The sequence below is a fragment of the Gordionus sp. m RMFG-2023 genome, chromosome 2, assembly GCF_954871325.1.
Source record: "Gordionus sp. m RMFG-2023 chromosome 2, tfGorSpeb1-WG-v2, whole genome shotgun sequence".
Taxonomy (NCBI): Eukaryota; Metazoa; Nematomorpha; class Gordioida; order Chordodea; family Parachordodidae; genus Gordionus; species Gordionus sp. m RMFG-2023.
In genome coordinates this window covers 16,682,089-16,709,728 of record NC_088776.1, presented here as the reverse complement: position 1 = coordinate 16,709,728, position 27,640 = coordinate 16,682,089, and the positions used below count along the sequence as shown (strand labels likewise).

Below are 27,640 nucleotides of genomic sequence, written 5' to 3'. Positions count from 1 at the left end.
CACCCCCCCCACCCCCATAAGAAAATGAAAATTCTGGATATGCCACTGCCTCCCATGTATAAATCTTAGGTTTGGCGGCTTTTTTTATTTTCACTATATATAAATATTTGATTCTTACAGTTCTCTATTACATGAATTATATCCATCATATAATATTGATATTGTATCTAATCAAATATCACTATTTAAACCTGTCACAATTGGCTAATCAATCTTATAATATTATCAAAACTATTATATTCATGCAGGAATTGTGAAGAATGAAATCTTCCGAAGAAGTGTATGCCTTGATAACCCATGTTCGACATAAAAAAGTTGACGGATCTTTATACATTATGTCAGAGCGTATGGCATGGTCAATGGAAAAATCTCAAAATTTTTCTGTTAGCTATAAATATTCAGATATTAAAAGTTATTATTATTAATATATTTGAAATACAAATATGTTATGTTATTTTAAATATATTGTGGTAAATTTAAGGTAACAAAATGTTAAACTAATTAAATAGATATTTAAAAAATATCAAAGTTAAGTAAGACTCATCACACTGGTGGAAAAAATTACATGAAAGTCTAAGTTGGATTAGGCTTACCAGATGTCCTCTTTTTGGATGCTAAAAATACATGTCTGGTATCTATTTTCTATTAAATATGTCCTATAAAAAATTTTCCACTATCAGGTCATTCACTGAAATTTTGTTCATAAAAATTATTTTCTTTAGATTATGCTTTAAACAATATATCAAAAACAAATTATATTTCCATTTTGACAGATTTTGGTAATCATGGAAATCTATAAATATTTTCCATTTTGATTCAGTATTTTAACAAAGAAACGCATCAATTTTAGATATATCAATATACAATTGGACAAAAATATTTTAACATCTAAATTGATTGTCTTTTCTGGAGACAATTGTAATGCAAATTTTGGTATAAGACAGTGAGCTATAAATAATGTTTTCTACAAACTAAAAAATTCTGGATTAAATAGTAAATTGGAGTGAGTTGTTCTGCCCATATATTACACAATGACATTCTGTTTGGATTTGATGACCTATCAATAGATTTGGAGAGTTTTGTTATGAAAGTCGACAATTACTTTTCAATTTATATTGTCAGAACTGACGAGCTTAAAGAGTTTTGTGAATTTGTAGAGCTTGGTTATAAACAACTTCTTTATCACTCAATAACATGATAGCTCTTTTTCTATTTATGATTTCTTGAAATGTATGAAACATTAATGTACTTTCTATTAACAATCCACCATATATTATCATAAAATTTTTAAAAATGATAAAATGAAGCATATTTGGAGTTTGCCCATTCCTTGATGTATATGTGTTTGATAAAAAAATAAAATTAGTTAAGGAAGAAAATAATACAGTTATAAAAATGTTAAACCATTAAAAATCATTAAAACATTTGTTAGCTGAAAGAAAATTTTTTCTATTAAAAGTAAAATCAATATTTGAGTTAAATATTATAATGGGACAAAAAATCCAACTAGATGCAATGAAAGAGAATTTATTAATATTATAGATGTTGCATTGAATATTTAGATCTTTGGTCATAACCTTTAGAAGGAATGTTTCCAATGTATGGAAATTAAAAATGGTCAGTTAGAGAACTCTATCAATTTCTTGAAAAATAAGTAATTTGACAATTCTGCAACCTTAAATTATATATTATTAATAAAATGAATTGTGAAGAATATACAAAACTTTCTCTATATCAGAAATGGGTTTAATATTTCTTAGATATTTTAATTCTTAAGCAACACCATGAACTGCTAATTTTAGCAAGCTTTATTTTTGTTATATTAGCTCATAATGCTAATGTTGAAAGAATATTTTCTTTAATATATAGTCAATGGACAAATGAGAGGAATATATTATCAGTCGAATCTATAAAAGCAATTATATGTATACAATATAATTTTATATCAATTTTATGCCAAGTTTTTTTATAAATAATTAAGAAAAATATTGGCAAGTGAAAAATATAATATTATACAAAATATATAATTTTTTTATTTAATATTATTGATATATCTAATAAAAATAAAATCAATTAAATTTTTTTGCCTGATTTTAATATAATACATAAAATAAATATGTTCTCTTTTCCACTCTGCAAGATCTGGTAACCCTAGGTAAGATTCACTTAGACCCCAATTTAGATATGGTATATCTCAAAATAAAATTAATTTATAGCTTTTATATTATAAATATATATTAAATAAACACAATTTTATTACTAACTAATTTCAAAATTTATGACAGCCAAAGAGATTAAAAAAGTGGAAAATTATTTTAAAATGCCACAGTATGATATAAAAAAATATATCAATAAAATTGATGATGCTATATAATAATTAAGATTCAAATATAATAGAATTTTTATTCTTTTTATTTTATAGTTAATATATCAAAACTAAAACATGAAAAAAGTTAATGCATGACTCAAAAGGTTTTTATGGACCCAAGCTCCAAAAAACTTATAACTCACAAACTTCTTAACTTAATCATGATTAATTTTTCACATACTATATACTTTACTGAAAAATATTAGGGCTATACTGATATTAAATATTGGTATGGAATTGGTGCAGTTATTAGACTTTTTGAAAAAATATTGGATCAACTGATACGTTTTTATAAACTTACATAATTTTATTTTTACACACATTTTTATTTATTTTTGAATTAATTTTCATTTCTTGTAAATCCTTATTGATTAATTAACGAACATATCAATATTTTATCTCCAATTGTTCCTCTTGATTTTTGGAAGGTTATTGCTCAAAGGTTTCCAACTTTGATAAACCTTGAACTTAGGTATTTTAGCTGATGATATAGATAGTCTTCTTAGTAGAAACTTATCATATAAATTTGAGACTCCTATCTTTATAAAGAAAATATTCAGTATTATAATTATTAATTATTTTATATTTCCTCATTATATTGTATTAATTGATATTGATATTTCACCTTTCAATAATCTTATGAAAAAAATGTCATAAATGCCCCAGATTTCAAATGAATAATTTTTATAAGATAGAACTAACCTTAAACTATAAAATATTGGTTTATTTTGATTTACTATGCTTAGATAAAAAATATTGAGATAATTATAACTTATGCCAAAATTTTATAAAAAATGGTAAAATTTTAAATATTAAGTACAAAAAGAATTATTGGATATTAAAATTTATATATTTCTTATAATTATTATTAGGGGTGTAATGATACCACTTTTTGGATGTCGATCCGATATTAAATTGATATCGGCCGATTACCAATCCAATATTATATCTAATTATCTATGTAAACATACTAATCGTTTTAATTTCTAATACATGCATCTACTCATCCCATCTTTTTAATAGTATAAAATCTTATTAAATAGAGTATAATGTTATGTTATAGTTTATATTCATGAATCTAAAAGTATTTAAAATATTTTTATTGATAAATCACTTATAATAAAATTAATCTATTTACATAATAAGTAATAAACAAATATAATATGAAATTTGAAATATATATTTAAATAATATTAAAATAGATTTTTATCTTATTTAAAAAATGAATGGTTTTTAGATACTAAAAATTTTTATATCATCTCATTTTAATAGACATATTTTATAAAATTAAAACGCTATTTTATCTGATCGGAAAATTTTATAATATCAGTCGATAGCCGATATTTTAAAAGGATGAAATATCGGCCCGATCCGATCTGATAAAAAAATACATCCTTAATTATTTATATATTTAGTAGATAGCTTTTAAAATACAAAGAAATAAGCTAGTATTAGTCAAAATATTGTTTGAAATTCAAAAAAATATAACATTTAAATTTAAATTCCCGGGCTATCATAATAAAATTTTATGAAAGAACAGATTTGCGAGGCCCTGCCTGATTTTTTATGTATAAATTGTCCCGGCCTGAATTTTTTTAATAAAAATTGTCCAACCCTTCATAATTTATTTTTTAAAATTTGCCCGGCTCTCGGGTCTAGATTTTGGACAGAAGCTGGGCTTTGCAGATCTCTTGATTACCACTATATCGCTCCTCGCTCCTTTTCATAAATGTACAATTATAGAAGTTGGAGGAATCAGATATAGATGTAAACTGGCCTATCCAGTCAATCCTTGACATAACCTATAAAACACCCGCTTATAATGAATAATGTTCATGCATTAAACATTATGGTATTAAAAATGTGCAATTTTTATTTTCCATTGAATATTAATAATTTAATATTATATGATAAATGATTTTTATTTTATCCTTTGCTTATAACAAGCTCAAAAGATTTCGCCTGAAGGTAAGGTGAAAATTCAACTACAAATAGTTTTGCATAGTGGGGAAACCTCCAATTTTCATTTCAATTCTCCGGAGGGCACGGAAAGACAATTACAGGATCGACTGAGAGTCAAAGATCTCTTGCAACAGTTACTGCCTCGATTCAGGAAACAGGTCGATGCTCAATTGGAAAAAAAAAACTTGTTGTTACAAAAAAATCCTCAATTATTTACGCTATACAAGGAGCTTGTCGTTACCCAGGTAAAACAAATATTCCCCTATTTCTCTCATTTTATAAAAAATGAATAATTTTTTGTCTATTAGTAAACGCGTTAAAGTGTCTCATTCAATATAAATTTTTTTTATCCCTATTTTTTGAGAGGAGTTAGAAGTTCAATTGTAATTTACTAAATATAATTTTATGATTGATACATTTTATTATATCATTTCTCTTTTTCAATCATGATTTATTTTTGCTTAATTATCTTTTAAGTATTATTTGTGCATACATATTATTTTTTTTACAGATTATTACCCCCGAAGAATTTTGGGGAAATTACGTATCTAAATATCAAAAATCTTTGGATAACGAACAACTGAATAAGACAGAAAATGTGGACTCAAATATAATCCGAAGTCATAAGCAATTAATAGGGGTTAGTGCCTCCTTCCTTTCCGACTTGACACCTCAATCTGACGGCGCCAACGGAATAAAATATAATTTGACATCAGATATCATAGATTCGATATTCAGGATATATCCTTCAGGTTAGAATTTTGAAAATCTATCTCAATTGAGAGGGGCGTAAAATTTTTATAGGGGCATTGTATTACAAATCATCCCCAAAACGAGATTTTCCGACAACCTGTTAAAACGAATGAAACATAAATTTTATTATTGACAAACATTCTTGTTCTCGATGAAGTACGATTGCTTAAATGTATCAGAGAGATCTGCACGTATTTTAATTTTTTAAATATACCTAGGCCGCCAGGCCTAAAGAATTTTTTTCAGGGGCGAGAACCCTCCTTCTTAAAAATAAATTCGGGTTTGGGTTCAGTGAAAAATCTCTCCCGGTTCGGGTTCAGGTGGGTTCAGGGTTCGGAGACCAGAAAAATAATGACCTATTAAAATAGTTAAAATAATAGAAACATCATATTTTTTAAAAATTTAATTAGTATCGCCATAAAAATAATTTATCATCATAATTATAATATATAATATATTTACAACACATATATTTCTATTTTAAAAATTTTTACGAAAAATGGCCGACTATTTAATATAACAAAAATAATTCCACGAAAAAATGATCAAAAAATGTTTGTTTTAAATAAGAACTCTTTTATAAATAAAAATCGTAAATTACATGTTTTTATATTATATTATTTTTAACATATAATTTAAAATAAATAAAATAAAAGTTTAGAATAAAAAAAATAAATTTTAAAATTAAAAAAAAGAAGTATGAACCCTAAATTTAAGAAAAGGGTATGGGATTTGGGTTCATCTAAATATTGAAGGTTTGGGTTCGGGTTCTCGTCCCTGATTTTTTTTTATAAACGGGCTGGGCCTAAAAATATAAAACCCAAACCGAGCCGAAAATTTTTTTAAAAAAAATTCGGGCCGTGCCGGACAATGGTAGGTTTCTATTGTATCTCTAGCACGTGAAAACATTCTTTCACACATCACTGATGCTGTTTGATGTTATAAAAAAAAACCTTTTGCCATCATTGCTAATTTAAGAAAGCGGTTGGAATTAGAATTACACCAATCCAAACGTTAATTGTTGATTTTGCAACATTTTCTCCAATATAATCGTCCATTTCCTCGCCCGACGAATCCTTTGAACCATTATGTTTGCAGTTTCCAACCGCTTTGCTAAATTATCAATGACGAAAAAAGGATTTCTTATCACATCAAACAACATCAGTTGTAAGTGAAAGGATGTTTTCACGTAGAATACATTAACAAAAAAGCGAAACCGTACTCCTTCTATAAATTAAAAGAGTGCTTGTCACTAAATTCATAAGAATTTAATATCTAACCTTAAATGATAATTCATGGATATGAATTTTATTTATTCCTTCTTAGTATACATCGGCAACCTTTAGGCCCAGGTACACGGGCCAGGCCGTATTTTAATTCTTTTAAATATACCCGGGGCCTGATTTTTTCTTGAAAAAGATACCCGGGCCGGGCCGCATATTTTAAAACCAAATATTTTAGCTATAAAAACTAAAATAAATATATATTTTTAAAAAATCCGGACCAGGCCAAAAAAAATCCTGACCGGACTGTGCAAATGGTATTTCTGCAGGTCTCTGATACACTTATCATTATTAATAAAAATAAATTTTATAATAAAATGTTCTTAGCAATAGTTATTATTTAAAGTGCATGATACAAATATTGAGCTTGTGGTTTACCTTTACTTGCACTAACCTTATATAAAAATTATCTTTTCAATGCAGCTTAACTATGTTGGTACTCTTACATATGGTCACTCAATATAATTCAATTTGCTTAGCTTCATTACTTTAGGACAATATTTCATATATTCTTTATTTATTATCACTAAAAATGTAAAAGATTTAACGAAAAAATAAAAATTTTAATCAATAAAGATTTAATAAAATCAACATACCGTACTTTTGGACTTAGGCCAATATCTCTGTATATTTTTAGGCTCACTTTAAAATTTAGATTAAATTTTGTACTAAACTTTTAGCGATTTTACATGGAACCACCCTTTTACATTGAACCTTTTATTATTTTTTTAAATAAAAAAATCATCTTTATATTTAAAAAAAAGTAAGCTAACTCACTCACTATTTAGATTTTCTTTATAAGGTTCTATACTTTTTGAAGGTCGATTCGATATTAAATTGATATCGACCGATTACCGATCCGATATCATATCTGATTTTGTATTCTGTAAACATACTAATCTTTTTAATTTTTAATGCATACATCTAGTGTTGCAAAATTGTCCATTTGAGTCAATTATTTAAAACGGCGAGCTCACAATTTTATCCAGAAAAATATTACGCAAGCCTGAAGACTTTGATCATAGATGACACGAAGGGGACATCTATTAACGAAATCTCGAGATTTAGGCAATATTTTTTTGGCTAAATTATTGAGTAATTGTTTTTTAAAAATCGGCTCAAATGGAGTTATTTTACATCACTATATATATCTACTCATCATATACTTTTTAATTGAATAACATCTATAATTTAACTATACCATAACATAAGTCATTTAAATATATTATAATGATCAGTTATAGTTTATATTCATGAATCTAAAAGTATATAAAATATTTTTATAGATAAATCACTTATTTATATTGTAGGGATTTTAAGGATCGAATTAAGAACAAAAATATTTATTTAAATAATAAAATAATAATCTTTATCACAATTTATAAGTGTATATATCTTTCGATAAAAGTTAATTGGATATACAAAACATTTGAATATTATTTCAACAAGAAAATAAACTTTTACAATTATCGATACTTTAAATATAAAGACCATTAAAATATGAAGTAAAATATATATAGTATTACTACATGCATCGAATAAAATTTAAAAAAAGAGAGAGAAAAAAAGTATGTTATATAGGTAAAAGGATGAAATAATAATAATATGCCAACAATTCATAAAAAAAGGGTGGGGGGGGGATCAATATAACTCTCCATACTAGTCTCGTAATTATAATTTTAACTTAAAAAACTATAATTTTCACTATACGGGGCTTATTGACCGTATAATTGTAATTAGAGGTCTACATTGGGCGGGTTTTTGGACCATAAGCCCAATGAAGAAAAAATATACCCTCCTCCCGCTCATTAGCCTAAAATTCCTTACCCGCCCGGCCGCCTATTAGTTTAAAATTTTTTACCCGCCCACCCATTATTTACAAAAATTTTTTAACCCAAGCTTGCTATTATTAAATTTAATTATGGCCATTCTTTCAATTTTTTAAGCATCTAATAAAAAAAATTCAGCATTACATCTCTACAAAAAGTTTTATAATTTAGGAAATTACTATATTAAGCATAAAAAAATATTCAATTTAAATTATGGATAATTTATTTGATCAAATAAAATATTTATGAAAAAATATATAAAATTGATATTATATGTAATTATAATGCAATAATAATGAATTGACATTTCCTGGATTCAAACACGTTCTTCTTTGTTCTAAAAACCTTCCAGCAATGCTAAATCCTCGTTCAGAAGAAGCACTAGTTGCAGGAATTGCCAATATTTTTCTTGCTAATTTTGATAGCTTTGGCAAATCTCTTTCTTGTCGTTTCCACCAAAGTAGTTTTAATATACAAAAAAGTTTATTTATTTTAAGAAAAAAGTTTTTATGATACAAAAAAATATTTTTTAATATCCAAAAAGTTCATAGGAACAATTTTTTATGAATATTTACTTAAATTATTTTAAATTTTTTTAACCCGCTTGCCCATTGTTTAAATTTTTTAGCCGCCCACCCACCCGCTCATAGTTTAAAATTTTTTATCCCGCCCGCCTGCTCATTTTTTGCCCACCCACCCGCCTGCCCATTTTTTGCCCACCCACCCGCCTGCCCACTTAGATGGGCGGGCCGACCGAGACGCCCAATGCAGACTTCTAATTGTAATCATAATTCTAATAATGGATTAACTTTAAATATTACATTATTAACAGGCTTTATTAAACTAAATAAATGTAATTAATCATATAATATCCTAAAATGGATTAACATTATATATTACATTACACTTACCAGTTAATAATATTATTATACTAAAAATTGTTATTAAAATAAATTATGTCTATTATTAATTTAAATGCTTGTCAAAAAAATTAAAATGATTTATAATTAATCTAAATACTTGACAAAAAATTAAAAGCACGAATTTTTGAATGTAAAATAATGTGTAATTACAATGTTTTTAAACGCAGCTCTTCGTCCTAAATACCATTCAATTGAGCGCAGGAATATACGGCAATTGTTTTCATATCTTGTCCATCATTAATTTTTCTTTTAATAAACGACTCTTCATCTTTGGTAACATACCATGCGTCGTTTTCCATACCATGCGAGCGAAAGTAATTATATGTAGCTCCTTCCCCACCAGCGCACTAAGCTGGTTCCCCTATCATCCACCATATAGGGATTTTAAGGATCGAGTTAGACAAGAATTAAAGAGATTTATTTAAGTAATAAAATAATAATCTTTATCACAATTCATAAGTATATATATATCTTTTGGTAAAAGTTAATTGGATATAAAAAACATTAGAATATTATTTCAACAAGAAAATAAATAACTATTGTAATTATCGATACCTTAAATATTTGATTTATAGCCGCATAACAATATACAGACAGATAATATATTATAAATAAAAGACCATTAAGATATAAAGTAGAATATATATAATATTACTACATATATAAACATTTATTTACATAATACATATATATTATCAAATTTGTAATAAATTTCCTACGCCATGGAAAATTTTATAATATTGACTGATAACCGATATTAAAAAAGATGAAATATCAGCCCGATCCGATAAAAAATATCTGTACATCCCTACTTAGGATTCCCTTCATTCGTTTTTATTATAGCCACCAAATATTAGATTAACATTAAGCTAGAGACCTATAGGGGTCAACATTTTAAACCCGGCTCGGATCTGAAAAAATTTTTACGTTATTGTCCTGCCCGGAATTTTATGGCCCAACCCGGATTTTTATTTTTGATCGTTTTACAGACATGTCCAGAATTTTTAAAATTCCACTATATTGATTTCCCAACTGATTAATTATAATTTAAATTTTTTTTAAAAAAATTGATCCTGCAATTTATAATTTTTTAAACCTTTCGGATTTAAAATATTTTACGAATCATACCACTTTTTAGTCCGCGCTTGTAGGTTTCTGATTTAAACCTTTGTTCTGTAAATTGATCAGGAGTTAGAAAGAATCCTATAATATTCATTTAAAACAAAGTTTATAACCTGGACAAAAAAGGTTTTGTTTCTGAATATTTTTTAAAAAAATGGTTCCGGTTTTTAAAATTTTTGGAAATTCCGGTAATTTGACGTGTTTCTGAAAATTTCAGCTTCCGGCTCCTAGATTTGCCCGTTCTGAGAGCTTCGATTCCTAATTAAGATTTAAAGTTTACATTCATTCATAATTTTATTCTAACACTTTATTTATTACATTTTTAATTTTTTTTACAGTTAAACAAAAGCACGAGGAACATGTGCCTCACGTTATATCGGATATAGAATTTTGGACAAAATTTTTTCAGTCTCACTATTTTTACCGGGACAGAAATCTAACGAAACAATCGGCTAATAGCAAAGACTACTTTTTTTCCGAATGCCTCAGGATTGACGAAAAAAGTGCGTGTATTGTTTTATAGCGTATTGAAGCCATGCATCGAATCTAAATGCCCGACCTATCCGGGCCCATTTTTTCAAAAATCCGACCGAACTTGGTTGGCAACGGGTCCATAAAGAGCTTTAATATATACATCATAGTTTATTTTAAATGTGAGTAATTATCAATTTAAGTATATTCTTTTTTTATAAATCTTTTAGGTTTCCTTGTTTGTTATAAAAATGGTTACTTTGATCAGATATCACAATAGCATAGATTTTGCATTGCGCAAAAGGGATTAAGAATTGTAATATAAACACCGAATACCTTAAATATCTTTTCTTATATCCTTATCTAGTTTTAAACGTAAAAAAATTGGAATTTGAATCCAAAAAATTTTAGAATTTGGGAGTGAAGTGGAAGACAGGTATAAATTAGTTACTATTTTTTAATATAAGCTACAAAAATATTCATCTTAATATTTACTTTATAATTTCTCGGATTAACATATTTATTTATGGTTCACTATAATTTTAGAATAATTTCATAACATAATATACATATATCATTAAAACCAGGCGTCCAAGAAGAAATCGAGAAAGGTGAACCCAATCCTCTTTTAGATTTAGAAAACTTTGATGACGAAACCGTGTATTCTGAAGTAATATATATCATAAAAATATAAATTGAAATAATGAAATTTTTGAAGTATTATACTACTTTTGCAACAAGATTTATTGTATAATTTAAATTTCGTAAGTCTATCATTACTATAAAATCCCTCCTTCCGTCCCTCAAACATTTATCTAATTATCGCGATATTTGTTGCGATTAGAATTTTATTTAATATGAGCCAAATAATATAGCTTCACTTTATGATGCGCAAAAGCGATAATTAGTCTACCTTTATGTAAAAAAAAATTGATTTGTTTTTACATAATGTAATTATATAATTAATATGTCGCTAAATTTTTATTTTAATATAAAATTTAGCCCATTTTCGATCTCTACTCCGACATAAACAATCAAACACTTACTCTAATCCAACGATTCAATCAACATTCCATTCTTCTTTCTCAGGCTACTTTACCAAAAAGAAAACACATATCCGAAACCGGAATTAATGTTAATACCTCTTCAAAGAGGCTTGTATCCGATAATGCTATGTTATCGACGCAGGACATAACAATTGTTAATCAGGATATTATCGAAATGCCCACTGGAAAAGGATCTAACCATAAAAACAATATTAAGGTCAATTTTTTTGAAATCGATTTAAAACACTTAAAATTATTATTATTCTACTTCAAAGAGGTATCAGTACCAGCTATTAAAAATTTGTACATCTCTTGAATTATCTAATTACTTTAACATAATACTAATTCATATTTACTAATTCATATTTGATCATCTTTTTTTTATCGATAACAGAACATATTAAAAGAAAAGCTAAGCTTAGAATACCAAGATCTCATAAAAGGCGCTAACCAAATTACAGATACAAAAGATCAACAAAATAATTTAGACAACCACGGTGAAAAACAAATTTTTTTTAAGCTTAATAGTCCAGAAGAATTCTCTAGGGGTCCTATTATGGATGAACCTATAGTAATGTCCGATAATCAATATCTATCAGATGCCAAATACCTAGCAGATTGCAGAGATGCGGTTAAGCATGCTTTGGACAAGTTATCCATTCAATCTACGCTCGATGTAAAGTATTAAATTATTATACATTGTTCAGTGAAAGCGTTTTCATTTTCATTACTTTACTAATGTCAAATGAGGAAGTCACCAAGTTCTTCCTTTTCCATTTAAAACTAAAACGAATGGAAGGAAAGGGACTTTCATGTGACAGAATTTTGCTTATAGGCTAAATGCTATTTTAAAAAAATATTCAATGTAATATTTAAAAAACAATCAAACATATTGAAAATTAATCTCTAACAACAAATTTATTTATCAAATTTTATATTAAATAATAAATTTGTCAGTAAAATATTTTAATATTTCGAGGGGGATATGATAAAGAACAGTGGCATAGCCAGGATATTCTCATGGAACCTCCCATTTTATATGAACAATCAATTGCTTTATATCTTAGGCATGAAATTATTTTAAATATTTGCATATAACAAATTAGAGTATTTCATTATAGATTTTATTTTTTATATAAAAATACTTTAGCATAAGTAACATTCCTTTATTTAATCATGTATTTATTTTTATTATTTAAAATAAATTTCAAAATGTAGATATTTTATATAGATTATAATATTAAAAATTTTATTTTATAAAAACTTTATTTTAAAAAAATGTAATAAATAAGTAATTCTTATGCAAATAATGTTATTTAAAAAAATATAACGATATTATCAAAATATAATTAATACACAGTACTTTGATTGAAAATAGTATTAATTGCATAAATTTTAAGAGTTAATACAAAAATTATATAAATGTTATAACTTAGAATTCATTTTACCAAAAAATTATTATATATTATATATTAAAACTAATATAATCATATTGCAATTTTTGATTTGAATTTATAAAGAGAGGTCTACTTTTCTCTGAGATTTTTCTAATTCATCTAGAATCAAATTTTTATCTAAAATAATCTCCTTATAAATATTTAATAGGGCTAATCCTTTTAACGTTTTTCACCGGTGGTATTTATTAAATAGGTTTTTAACCTTTTTATAGTTGAAAAAAACCTTTCATTTGTGCAGGTACTAATTGGTAAGGTAGCTAAAATAATTAATGTTTTGATATTAGGCAGGGAATCTAAAGTGCAATTACAGATGGAAAGGGCATGTATTTCAAGTATAACCAACAGTTTAGAATCTTTCCTTTAATTTAAATAAAAATGTATTAATAAGGTGAATAAAAATGTTCATATTTTGCAGGCCAACCTCAATGCCAAAAGGCACTGAAGGACCCCGTGGTCACCCCGGGCCTGTTTTTTAAACTTTATTGTTTATTAATTATTCAATACAATCATATATAATTGGTTTATAATCGTGGCTGACAGAGTAAGTATGCGCGAAAGTTATTTTAACAAGATTTAAGCGATAAGTATTGGGTTCGGAAATTTTTGGTGAGTCTGGCAAAGGTCATTACACAATGTTTTTAAAATAATTAATTTGATAAAAAGGGAGGATTTTAACCCCTAACTTGAAAGTTTTCCAACCCGGTTAACAAAAGGTACGAATTAGGTGGATTCGATGGTTTACGGGTGGTGCGGGGGGTATAGCTATTTTAATGCTCGCTGGTAGAACGTTGATAGCTCTGATTGGGCTGCTCTCTTCGATCAATGGCGTCTTATCTGACGACTTTTTCTGTTATCATTAATTATTTCAAAAACATTGATCACCGTACCCAGGCTTACCGAAAAGATGAACCACACAATAACACATCATTCTCCTTAAATATTAATTTACTAAACGTCAGTGTCCAGCATCGACACAAGATCTATGTCCTAGAAGGGGGCACAAAACAAATCGGAAATCGAGGCCCTAAAGTTAACCATGGGCCATGCGGCCAACCAACAAGAGACCAACGAGATCAGAACTCCAAAATGGACCCCACATTAACGACACTAACGAAATAATGCACAAGCTGTCGTCGGATAGAGATTGATTTCTCTCTATAGTGTACTATCCTACCACCGTCTGCGCTAACGGTGGTCAGCGCGTCGTTTGGAAAATTCCATAAACTGCTTAGACTCATGGGCCTCGATACCACGGATAGTTTGGAGGTCGATCTACAAGCCAGATTAAATCTATCTGCAATTTTCAAGCCCACCCCTCCCAATCACCATTTACAAAGAAAATCGCGTTGCTGGGATTCTGTCCAAAGTTCGATAATCAGGCTATCAATGACCACGTAGGATACTTCAAGAATCGATTCATTCGATTGGCCTCGAAATACACCCCGATTATCAGCCAGTTGGTAGAAGCGGGAGTGATCAAACAGAACGACACCACTGTCTGCTCACCATTGTTCTTGATACCCAAGCAAAACGGCACACCGAGGGTCATATCAGAGTTTTCAAATGTACTTAGAAATTTTATCAAGTATTCTTTTCGTCTTAAAACGATCCCAATGATAGCCCCCATGTTAGCGTTAGCCAACAAGGCTACTAAGATCCATTTAAAATCGGCATTCTATTCAATCCCTCTTGCGCAAAGCAGACGACGCTTCTTAGGATTCGCCACGTCAAGCGCTAAATATCGATACAAACCTTACCGATGAAAGCAGGATTCTTGCTGTATGCCTTGCAAAATGTTGTACTAGATCTCTGTGCGAAGTCTTAAAAATGCAAACTATTCGGTATTTCTGGATGATATCATCATCTTCCATTCCATAATCACGTAGTACTCCAAGATACGATATCATTTTTGGACATGACAACATGCGGGTTAGTGGTGAACTATACAAAATCGGTTCTGGTTCCTACAGGCGAGATTACCTATCTTGTCATCGATATCAACTTTATCACAAAGACAGCTTTGTGGACAGGGAGAACAAAGCTAGCGATTTTGTCAATTGATATTATACAAGTATTCTTTACAATCGATGAGTATCGAGTGTAATATCGTTCTGGAAGTGTTAGGAATACTTAATCTTTACACATACTCTATAACCGGGCTATAAAGGGTTTTCGCACCGTACTATGCTACCATGCTCAACAATGAAGAAGCCCCACCGATTGAAGGTAGTGGTCGCGATAGCGACCCTGATAAAACCATTCCCCTTCCTCTTCCCAATCAATGTGGTGATCCATGTCGACGCGTCACCTACACACATTGGAGTTGCGGAGGCGTTAGAGGACAAATATTCATTTACCTTCAATGAAGCAAAACACGCGCTTGGGATACCAGACTTAGCAACACCGCACATCAACCAGATGGAGGTATTAGCCATCTGGGTGGGTTCTAAATATGGTCTCAACAATTACAAAACGATATCCTCTCTCGTCACGGATAGTCAAGTGGCCTACACGATAGTGAAATAGGGAGGGTCGAGGTCCCCAGCCTGTGAGCACTTGATAACGAGAATCATGCTCTCTATCGGGTTTTTGGATTTCGTTCATTTGGCAAGAGGAAACGAACAGGCTCATAGCATTTTCCATGGCATAGACACTGAAGGATTGCCCAAGATCGAGGACGCGTTTCTTTGGATCAGAGCCTCAACTCCCATCCATCTGATAGATGAAGTCGATGCTCTAAACGATGATGCAATAGCAAGAGAGGGGCTTCGACCCAGCCATATTCGATGAAACGTTGAATGTGACGCTATATGACACTCCGGAGGACAATACCGTTACAACACCCCTCCTACATTAATTGATAGATTACTCTTGTATATACATAAGCGTTATAATTTTATTGTATAATAAATTAAATAAAAACTATAGTTCAGTGGCGTATCCAGATTTTTCTTATAGGGGAAAAATTCTTATCTGGCCTTCGGCCCGGTCATATCTTGGAACTATTCTTTTAAATTATTCATAATTCAATAATAATTATATTAATTTTTTAAATTTTATTTTCCAGATTGCTAAAGACTTTCTCTTTTTTTATCTAAAAAGCGTACTTTAAATTGCCATAAAAAAGTAAATATCTAAGAATGGAATGAAAATGGATATTTTATAATATTCTTCAGTTGAGCCAACATTTATATTACAGCAATTACCAAGGTGCTTGACGAGGTTTAATTAGTGTTGTATCATAAGATTTAGCTTTCTATTCAACGTCTAAATAAATATTATAGAAATATTCATCTACATTCATTCTTATTTACCTGTTTATACTATGCCGCCAAATCAATAACCTGAACCAAATCTAAATTTGGTTTTTGTAAATTTCAACAAAGTAATTAGCTATAGGAAAATATTTATTAATACAACTAGCAACAAAAATAAACCTGATTGACATTGCAAAATTTTGACGTAGCTTAAAATTGTATTTATGAAGTCAAATTTGCGATGGGAAGGGGGGAGGTAAAATTTCCTCCCCCCTCCCATTGGTTACGCGCCTGATAATCGCTAATGTACATTTTGATAACCAGGTTCGGAAACTTTCAAGTAAGGGGGCAAGCATAAATAAAGTCCTTTGCCACAATGTTAAAATCCTCACTTTTTATCAAATTAACTTTTTTAAAAATATTGTGTAATGACCTTACCCAGACTTACCAAAAATTTCCGAACCCAATACTTATCGCTTAAACTTTGTTAATAACTTTCGCACATTCTTACTCTGTCAGCTGCGATCATAAACCAATTATGTATGATTTTATTGAATAATTAATATACATTAAAGTTTAAAAGACATGCCCGGCGTTGCCACGGGTCCTCCAGTGCCTTTTGGCATTGGCGGGTCCCGCACCAGATTATCCACTATAAATATTGGCATATTTATACACTTTAGGAAATTTAATTTTTCAAGATCGCTCTTCTTGGCCTATTTGTTTAAATATTTTATTTCTATAATAAATGCTAATATTTATCAATGCTATAAAATAATGAAAAATCTAAATGATTTATAAAAAATTTTTTAGGGAAATATAATTTTAATCATTTAATTAAATTTTTTGAGAGAGCACGCAATAGAGGGTTAAGAATAACCATAACCTTTTATCTCTTGGTATACATAAAATATTATTTGTATGGATAATATACTTTTTTTCAGGTGTAAGAATTTTTATTTACACACAAATTTAATTTTGCTTATTAGTTGGACCACCCTCTAAAGTAGGTAAGTTATCTCATTTAAAATGCTATTTTAATTATAAATAGGAAGCTACACTCACAAAGTATTCCACTCTAGTAATGAACGATTTATCCCCCGGAGGTAAATTGGTCGAAAACTCATCGCTTCAAGAAATCGATATCGCAAGTTTGTTTTTCTTATATATTAAAAATTACTTTTTTTATTAATTTTTTTAAAAAGAATTATGGTATTTAGTATTTACAAGTATTTAATTAATAGGCAAATATCCATTATCCTTTTTAAATCAACCACAATTAAATTTATTCTCAAACACAATTAGTGTTAGCTTGTTAAACATGTTATTTAATTATTCTCTAACCACTGAATAAATTATAGGAATTTAATACGAATTTATTATTTACATATTATATATATAATTACAATCAGGTATATCACCAAGTTTTTTACTTCTAAATGCAGCTGATTCTTAATAATCATGAATGAATAGTTGATATTTGTATTCTCGCTCGTAATATTGTCATTAGTGATCTGCATCGGGCCTAATTTTTCAAGCCCGGCCCGAAATTTTTTTTAAACAAGTTTTGCCCGGCCCGAAACCAAAATTTTTTTTAAAAAGTTTTGTCGGCCCGGCCCGAACCCGAAATTTATTTAAAAAAATTTACCGGCCCGGCCAGGCCCGAATTTACTTAAATATAGAAATTAATTTTTATAATTACTTAAAATAAAAGACATATGTTATATAGCGTTTAGTTTCAATAAATTAAATCAAAAAATTTTATTTTACATAAAAAATTCAATATAAAATTGATAAATTTAGATATATTTAATAAAATTTCCAAGGTCCGACTCGACCCGGCCCGAATTTTTTTAAAAATATTAGGCCCGACCCGAACCCGATTATTTTAAATAAAATTAAGCCCGGCCCGAAGCCCACTCGGGCCGGGTACGGGCCGGCCTAATTTTGCAGATCTCTAATTGTCATAAATACGACTGGTTTAAAATTATTTAGGCATTAATCCATTTTCTCTTTAATCAAAATATTAAATTATTTTGCCCCTAGATCAAATAGTATCGTATCTAAAAAGTACTCATTTTAACCCTGGACAAACTATTAAGACTATTTTTTTATTCATATTTTTTAATACATGTGTACTTTTATATAATTTACGATATTCGTTTTCCTTAAACTTTAACCCTTTACAATACAAATCCAGTACTATTTCCGCCTCAAATAATTTTGGACCTCAAACGAGCCTACCTAGCTCTGAATGAACTTCTGAGACATTTTTATGCCTGTTTTCCCGTCACCACTTCTGCCCTCGATAAAAAATTGGAGAGGATGAAGGATTGCTTGACTAATTTTTATGCTATTAGGATTAAAGGCATCGAAGAAACCGTCAAAAATTCGCCTCATCCTCATATCAAAGTTTTTTATATAAATTAAAGAAATGTAACTATCTGCATAATCAAGTCAAATTTAGTAATTGCCAAATGACGACCGATCACCTTCTAATTATTTCTTTTTTAAATACCGCAGTTGTATTCCTTTCTCTCAGTGCTCAGTGACACACCACCTAGTCATCTGATCATTCTCAACTGCTATTTCTTTAACTTAACAAATTTTAAAGCCAACGTTCTACCTGTATATTCGGACAAATACTTACGATTTCATAATAAATTTTTCCCTTAGGTTAGAACTGGTGTTTCTGAAACCTTTCACACTCGCACCCCACCCTCAAAACTCGAGATGCATCATTATCTCCCACCACATCAATCATATTCCCAAATAAGAAAAATTTTCTAGAAAAAAATAAGGCAACTCCATCCCCCATATTCAATTATAGAATAGAAAACACCCTCATCCATTGACTAAACACTTACAAATAATTACATACTTTTTACTCTCTCCCCCCCCCCCCCCTTTGTATTACCACATCTCTTGTGAACTAATTTTTTTACAGCACATCGAATTGAATTTATTACTATACCACTTGGCCCATAATCTTACTGGTCTGTCTTGTCAACTAATGTTTTTTATTTCAAGCCATCATCTTTTATTTTATTTACCTTAAAGGATTTTGCTTTTTTATTATGCTGGCCTATCATGCTAGTATTTTCTTCAATCTCACTTCACCTTTTACTATCAAAATAAGATTAGCAACATGCAAAAGCTCTCTCTGATTCATATATTTTTTTAATTAATTTTTTGCTTTGCTAATGTTTCTGGTCTCTTTATATGCTAAAAAAAATTATTTTAAAACATTTTAAATATTATAATAACACATATATAATACAAGATTGTTGAGGTTTATTGGGATGATTATAAAACCAAACTAATATTCATAAGATGTAATATATCCTTTTATTTTATGTTAATTATTAATTAAATATTTGAAGGCCACTGAACACATGTCCTTAATGATAAGATCGGCGCTGGAAAAATATTCTGGATGGATGAAGAGGAAAGCATTGTTGATTCAGAAATCTTGAATCATTTTTATATAATTTTATAATATATATTACTTGAATATATTAAATTTATACTACTAATTAAAATTTTTAAAAAAATAATCTAACTTTGAAAGAGTTTTCACGGACATGGATCGCTTTTTAAGTCTCCCCTACTTTTATCTAATTTCACAATAAAATAAAGTAATATAAAAAATTGAGTGACAATTTTATAATAATTTAACCAAAATATAATTATTAAAAAATGAATGGCAATAAAATATACCCCTCAACTGATCCAAAATAATCTTGGGTTGATAGAAAATTTAATTTTTACTGGTTCTTATAAACTTAAAAACAAGGAATTCAATAGAAATTAGGGACTGGAAGTTTTTTTTGGATCAATTGACGCTGCTGGACTAAAATAATGCTTTAGGATAATTGAATTTTTTTTATATTTAAATCGTAGGATTTATTTTATATATTCCACCTCACTATTTAAAAGTGAATTTTTAAAAAAATAAACTTTGTAACCTTTTTAAGTTGAGATCTTTTAGCTATCATCTCTAGCATCACATCATCCCAGCATGGACCATTATTTATATCATTCGCTTTTACTTTTTGGTTCTGTTGTGGTTTAAACGAGGGCGGTATAGATGTAGTATGCATTGGTCCCGTTATTTGAATTTTATCAATGTATTCTAGCGGTTTTACTGTATATTTTCTATCCACGTTTTGAATGCCATCTTCAATTCTGTGTAAAGCTTTTTTTTACATAAAAAATTAATCTGGGAAAATTCTGTATTTTGCGAAAAAGATGCATAAAGAAGCGTCATTTTTTTAAGCCGAATTACATTACTTATGCAAATTTACAATTGAGAAGTTGCGTTACACTTCAAAAAAGTAACGGCCAATAAATTTTGCGTTACATTTATAAAATAGTAACTACGTTACTTATTCAAAAAATATCGCCATACTTTTTTTTAAGGTATTGAAACCGGTTTATATATAAAAGGTTGAAATTGTTTTCCTTTTATTTCATCAATAGATACATATTTATTACACAAATCCCAAAATTTAAATAAATAAATAATTGGGTATCATTTTAAAAAATATAATTTTTAAAGTTTTAGATCATTTATCTCTTAGTGTATACTGATACTGAACACCTGTTCAATAAGGGGTGAGGATAGCAGGGGGGGGGTGTATTAAATGTGATCATTGGAAATTGTTAAAGTTTTCTTTTCTAAAGATTTATCTTTTCTCGAGAAGAATTTTGATATTTGATCGTTCATAATCCGAATTATTTGACATATTTTTATAATAAAGGCGTTTTTTTAGAATCTTAAGAATAAGCCTTGATACTAATCTCTCTAGATGTCTTATTTTAACAATACCCCTCCCCAAAAAAGAAACTGAATAGTGCTTCTTTTATGCTCAGTTGTTTTTTTAAACTCCATTTTATATTTGTTTTTTTATATTTAAATTAATATTAGGTAATATAACACAAATGATTGAAGTGTAAAGTAAAGTTTGAGTTACCCGTTACTATTTTTGAATAATAACGCTATTCATAACACTGTCACTTCTGAAAAGCTTCACCTTACATTTATTGGGTTTATCTTCAAATTTTGTTTGCTTTTTAATTGGCTAAAAATAATTATCCTTATCCGGAGCCTCAAATTTTCTTTCAATATTGATTTGAAACTTCAAAATCATTTCCTCATTTATAATAAAAGTAACTAAGTAATTAGAGCGACTTCAGTTACTATCCGGGAATTTCGGGTATATTCCTGGGAACAAATTCAAAATTTTCTTTAAAATTTCCAACTATTAATCCCTAATATTTGAATATTCATTTAAGAAAATTCAAAATACATTAAATACTTACAAAAAGATTTATATTCCATATCACAATATTATGATTTTTATATCAGCTGATTTTTGATTACCTTATAAAGACTAACTGAATATTTTAAACTGAGCTTTATACCCAGATTTGATTAGAAAGTAATAAATCGAATGTATCTTAAGTCCCGGATTTATTTTCCATTATTTCAACATTAAAAAAACAATGATGAATTTTATTGACAAAAGTGATCATAAATATATATTAGCGAGTGAGATAACGCAAAGAGTTTTGTTGTCAGAATATTCATTTCGCGGCAAATATTTGATATTCATTTCAATATTTTTGTACTAACTAATGTTGAGATACATCTGGCAAAGCTGCCGTCAATGCTCTACTTGCAGAATAGAATCTTGATATCGGAGTTTTAGCCAATCTCTCAGAATTTCGATCAAAGAGTAGTTTAAAACATGGAAATATGGGAAAGTGCAAAGCATGTTCTTTGATATGTTGTAAAGAATGATCGCTATAAGACTTATCATGCTGCTGTTTTGGAGAGAATTTGGTTTTATTTTGGAACGTGTTGAGAAGTTAATCTCAATAAAATGCAATTTATATTTACAACATAAAATTATTGATATTACATATAATCATCCAGTTTTTCAACTCCTGAAATTTTAGAAAATGAAAATATATCATAAGCAAAGAGTGATATCATTATAGAAGAAGAGTATGCGTTGACCTCATTCTCCATTTAATTAACTTCATAATATTTCGATCATTATAATTTATGTATCAAATAAAAGTTTATGCATCAAAAATTAATATATTGCGACGCATGACTCATTTTAGGCTAAAAAAATTGTCAAAATTTTTGATAGCCAATTTGGGACATTTCAACCAACTTCCTCAAAATATCTGTTTTGGGGCGAAAATTTTAGATGGGTATTCCAATTAGTGATCTGCATCGGGCCTAATTTTTCAAGCCCGGCCCGAAATTTTTTTCAAAAATATTTGCCGGCCCTACCCGAATCCGAAATTTTTTTTAATAAAATTTCCCAACCAAGCCCGGCCCGAATTTATTTAAATATAGAAATTAATTTTTATAATTACTCAAAATAAAAGACATATGTTATATGTCGTTTAGTTTCAATAAATAAAATCATAAATAAAATCAAATATTTTTATTTTACATAAAAAATTCAATATAAAATTGATAAATTTAGATATATTTTAAAAAATTCCCAAGGTCCGACCCGACCGGCCCAAATTTTTTTTAAATATTAGGCCCGGCCCGGCCCGACCCGATTATTTAAAATGGCCCGGCCCGAAGCCCGTTCGAGCCGGGTACGGGCCTGGCCTAACTTTGCAGATCTCTAATTCCAATCATCAAGAGACCATATATTTGTGTCTACTAATCCATTGGCGTATTTTAATGAAGCGAGAAAATCAAAAATCATTGTGGTAGTATATTAGTTTTTATTACAAATAATTAGACCTGTGCGCCGGCCGACCTTTTTTGGTTACGTCGAAAATGCCGCTGTTTAAGAAAATCACGTCGTTTTATACCTTTTTATTCTAATAATTGGTCAACATCATTCTTGTAATTTTTTAATGTCAATCAGGATTTTGATGAATTTTTATTTTCTACTATTTTAAAATCATAATTATATTGACTCATTATAGAATTGATTCAATCTAAAATTCCAAAAGTTACAATAATTTTACATATTTTTAAAATGGATGTATCTACATTTAATAATTCTATAAATAATTTTAGTATCCTAACTCTGGATAATAAAAAATTCATGGTCTGGAAATTTTTAGCAAAAGAATTAGAGAAATTATTACTGCTCAACTGCAGAAGTTGAATTTGAATTCGAGGAATATCAAAGAAAATGTCTAAGTACATTAGATTTAACATTAGACATGTTAGATCTTGACAGCATTGATCCATACCCGAGTACCCGTTTTCAAATTGGCAATTCCAATGATAATAATAACAATAATTCCACGTATATGAAAAACTTAAAATTAAATGTCCCAAGCCCAACACGTTGGCATAGTATATTAATTATGCTGAAAGCATATCTGGATTAAATAAGGATTTAATTAATAATGTTTTGAAAAGAATTGGGAAGCACTTTCTCAAATTATGAATCTGATCTGGTAGAAGAACTATTAGCATTTCTTTCAAAATTTAAAGAAACTGTCGAATTTCTTTCAGTACAAAAAGGGCCTATTTTAAACTTGGCGTTACTTTTTAGAAGTGAAATTGAAACACATTTAATAGTAAATGATAGTGATAGTTCTGAAATTATTTCACTTAAGGAAAATATACTAAAAAAACTTTCGTTACGATTTCCTGTTTGTAATCTGCAAATAATATTATATAAGTATATTCTTTTATTTTTTATTTAAAATTATCTAGGTATTGGCTTCTGTTTTAGATCCAAGATTTTAAAAATTGACAATTGTGTCAAAGTATATAATAGAACAAAATTGCTCAGCTTCAGAATTTATAATAAAACATCTTAAACTTATAGTGAATGATGATAATCAGGTAGTAAATATCGCTAATGAGGATGAATTATTAAATTCAAGTTATTTGACAAAATTGTCAAATAAACATTCAACAAAATTGTCAAATAAACATTCAACAAATATAAATTATGATTCCAAGTTAGGTGACTTAGAACAAGAATGCCACAGTTTTCTTGGAAAACGACATTCACAAGATATGGATGTTCTAAATTTTTGGAGAGAAAAGAAGAGTGAACTTCCCAATCTTTCCAGTCTCGACAAAAAAATTCTATGCATTCCGGCGACTAGCACACTCAGTGAAAGAGTTTTCTTAACCGCGGGATTGACGTTAAATTCAAGGAGATCATCATTATGTCCCGAAAATTTAAATAAAATAATTTTTATACAAGATATTATAAAATTACGAAATCGATTTTGCATATAATAAGTTTTCTATTAAATGAATATTAAAAAATATGCCGAGATATCTGTTGAATAGTGTACATTTATTTGTTTTTTTAAAAAAAATTAATAAGCAATTAAAAAAAATTATGTTATAAAAATTTATAACTGCGCCGATTTACGCCGATTTTATTGACGGCGGCTAAAAATCGGTGCGCCGCCAGCCACCGATTAGATTTTTGAAAATTGCGCCGGCCACCGATAGTTTCGTCGGCGCACAGGTCTACACATAATTAAAGTTATCCTGTTTATTAAATTCATACAAAAATATCCATACACTTTTTTCCAGGAAGTGGCTATATATATTTTTTTGGTTAAACGCTATCAAATAAGCCTCGTTTGTTTATTGCTGTAAAACACTTAATGTACAGTGAAAATGGTATATAAATTAAACTATCATAACTGAAAACCTTATTTATTTTTGTTTCATCATATATCAAACGAATCTGCCTCTTTTATAAAACTAGTTATTTGATACCGTTTTTAATAAAAACTATTGAAACTCGAATAACTCAAAAGATACATCGAAATCATTAGAGCAGGATTCAAAAGCAATAAAATTATACATTTTTTTGTAGGGGGCATAGCCCAACCAGGCCATATGGGCGCCCATGTATTCATTAAATTTGATAAATAAAAAAAATTTTAAAGAATGCGAAATATAAAAAAAAATATGATAAATTAAATTTTTAGATATTTATATATATATAGTCGTTTGAACTGCATTTTTTAATATATAAGAACCTTTTTCATAGAATTGATCTGATCTCAATATTTTAGATACGGCGTCGGTCTTTGGGAGCTATATTTCTCATGATACTGATTATTAAAAAGGTATAGAAAAAGGGAGTCTCTTAATGGAGTTCAAAATTATGAGAAAAAAACTATTGCTGAAGTTTACTATTTCAAAGTATAGTAAAAAAACTGGAGAATACCAAAAGATATAAAACTTTATGGCGAAATATTTTTTATTAAATATAATTGGATGTGGAACGTTCTCAAAACTTAATATATTTAATTTAAAAAAATAATTAGTTAAAATGAGGTATTGAGTTATCTAGTGAATTATATGAATGAGAGATTTTTCAACATTTCCAAATAGTTTACAATTCCGTTCATACTTGTTTGGGATTATTTGATGAAGTAAACAAATTGTTGACTATCTAATAAAAACCTAATTCTTGGGTGTTAAGGTTGGAAAAAAACGTGAGATGATACGAGAGATTTATAAAACTGTCATATCTAACCATTATATATTTGTGAGCTTTAGTCACGTTAATCGGTAATATATTAAATTTTTATAAAAATAATTTTTGGATTACATTTTTTTCTAAAAATTTTGATTTATAATCGTTATTTTTAAAAATAATTAACCTTTAGCAATTTTTATTTCCGTTTCATGTTTATAGTGATATATTGTATTTCTTTATGGATGAGAGAGATGTCGAGAGATAAAGTTTTTATTAGGTTAAAATGATATTTATGAGAACAGGCAAATTTCCGAAGAGTGGATTTTCCCTTGCTCCTCCCCTGACTACCCTTATGGCCTTATTTCTCCTGGTGGAACATCAGTTTCAGAAGTAGTTATCAATTTTAAATTATTATATAACGAAAACTTAATATTTAAAAATTTATTAATTTTAAAAGTATGACAAACTTCTTGCCAATTAAAAAAAAATGAATTAGTTTTTTTAGTAACACTTTTAGAGATTCCCGTTCATATAATTTTAAAAGGGGTTATTGTTGCGGATTCTCGATTTGTTCCGATGCCTAACATTTATAAAAAAATCTAACTAATGTATAAATATTAAAATCATGCTATTTATTGTATAATGGCAATTGGTAAATAACATTAAAAAAAATTTTTATTACTTCTTTCGATGACATTCAATTTTTTCATTTGAGTATTTAATAGCTTTTCCAAATGTTTTTGGCTGGTTTCGATCTCGAGTAATCTTTTGAGGAGCACATTTTCTTCCAAATAATTAGGAGTTTCGAGTTCTAACTTTTTATTCAGGTCCTGTATAAAGAATTGCTTGGCCAAAGCTCTCACTATACGGCCTTTGGATTTTTCCGCCCAATATTGGTAGTCCCAACTGTTAGGCTCCATTTAAAAATATTGACTTGAAATGCTATTTTATTTTTAGTATTAAACCATTGTCTGAGCAAATGGAGAGAAAAACATTAATGAAAGAAAAACATAAGAATAAATAAAAAAAGATAGAAAGAATGCTTAAAAATAAGAAAATGACTTCAATAATTTAACGGAACGAGTATACGACATAGTTCTTACGTTATTTACAATAATTTTATTATCTTTTAATTAGATCTCAGAATACATAATATAAGATTAAATTATTGACAAGGGCGCTCAATATTCTGGGAGGGGAGGGGGCGCACGTTTTTTTCTAGTGCTATCAAAAAGTTTCATTGTTAGAAAAAACTTAGTGTTGTGATTTGCCTCTTCTATAAAATTAATATCGTTATAATAAAATCGCCTAATAATTTTTTTTTAATTATCAATACTACCTTCTTTCACATTTTTTTTCGGGGAACCGTTTTTAGTGATAAATCCTCCATATCTGGATGAATTTCAAATAACGGAAAATGTATCAATATAATCCATTAAACAAGATCTCAGCAATAAATAGTCATTATTTTCCATTTTTTCCAGGAAGAATATGCCCGTTTGGTTCGTCAGTGCGGACTCCTACGTATGGTGCAATTTAGTGATGCAAAATCCATGCCCGTTTGGTTCGTCAGTGCGGACTCCTACGTATGGTGCAATTTAGTGATGCAAAATCCTTATATTTGATCCGCTTTTTAAAAATGGCAAACTCATTATTTTACCCAGAAAAATATTGGCTAAGCCTTGAGATTTCTCAAATAAATGGACAAACT

General features: G+C 28.6%; 2 protein-coding genes across 4 annotated transcripts; one reads left to right on the top strand and one right to left on the bottom strand.

The window, feature by feature from the left end:
* Positions 1 to 233: 233 nt before the first annotated feature.
* On the top strand, positions 234 to 20,028 carry LOC135923639 (general transcription factor IIH subunit 1-like). Of its 3 annotated transcripts, XM_065458497.1 has the most exons (10): positions 234 to 411; positions 4,316 to 4,575; positions 4,842 to 5,082; positions 10,579 to 10,743; positions 11,299 to 11,381; positions 11,714 to 11,974; positions 12,152 to 12,433; positions 17,523 to 17,622; positions 18,672 to 18,883; positions 19,855 to 20,028. In XM_065458497.1, the coding sequence occupies exons 1-10, from the start codon at positions 261 to 263 to the stop codon at positions 19,945 to 19,947; spliced, it is 1,848 nt and encodes a 615-aa protein (XP_065314569.1). In that variant the 5' UTR covers positions 234 to 260; the 3' UTR covers positions 19,948 to 20,028. The 3 variants fall into 3 exon arrangements, with proteins under 3 accessions (XP_065314569.1, XP_065314571.1, XP_065314570.1); XM_065458499.1 differs by lacking the exons at positions 18,672 to 18,883; positions 19,855 to 20,028 and having other exon boundaries at positions 12,152 to 12,438; positions 17,523 to 17,593; XM_065458498.1 differs by lacking the exons at positions 17,523 to 17,622; positions 18,672 to 18,883; positions 19,855 to 20,028 and adding an exon at positions 14,174 to 16,079 and having other exon boundaries at positions 12,152 to 12,438.
* LOC135923640 (uncharacterized) lies at positions 19,803 to 26,952 on the bottom strand. The gene is made up of 4 exons (XM_065458500.1): positions 26,612 to 26,952; positions 20,440 to 20,669; positions 20,035 to 20,088; positions 19,803 to 19,942 (listed from the first exon to the last, which is right to left on the bottom strand). The coding sequence occupies exons 1-3, from the start codon at positions 26,847 to 26,849 to the stop codon at positions 20,068 to 20,070; spliced, it is 489 nt and encodes a 162-aa protein (XP_065314572.1). The 5' UTR covers positions 26,850 to 26,952; the 3' UTR covers positions 19,803 to 19,942; positions 20,035 to 20,067.
* Positions 26,953 to 27,640: the final 688 nt, after the last annotated feature.

Excerpts from the sequence above, each read along its gene's own strand:
- LOC135923640 (XM_065458500.1), bottom strand. The coding sequence starts at position 26,849 with ATGGAGCCTAACAGTTGGGACTACCAATATTGGGCGGAAAAATCCAAA. Across the intron at positions 20,670-26,611 it reads ATTGAATGTCATCGAAAGAA|CTTTACACAGAATTGAAGAT; the intron begins GTAATAAAAATT and ends TGTAAAAAAAAG. Across the intron at positions 20,089-20,439 it reads AAAGATCTCAACTTAAAAAG|ATAAAAGTAGGGGAGACTTA; the intron begins GTTACAAAGTTT and ends TTGTGAAATTAG.
- LOC135923639 (XM_065458497.1), top strand. The coding sequence starts at position 261 with ATGAAATCTTCCGAAGAAGTGTATGCCTTGATAACCCATGTTCGACAT. Across the intron at positions 12,434-17,522 it reads CCATTCAATCTACGCTCGAT|GAAGCTACACTCACAAAGTA; the intron begins GTAAAGTATTAA and ends AATTATAAATAG. Across the intron at positions 17,623-18,671 it reads TCAAGAAATCGATATCGCAA|TACTATTTCCGCCTCAAATA; the intron begins GTTTGTTTTTCT and ends ATACAAATCCAG.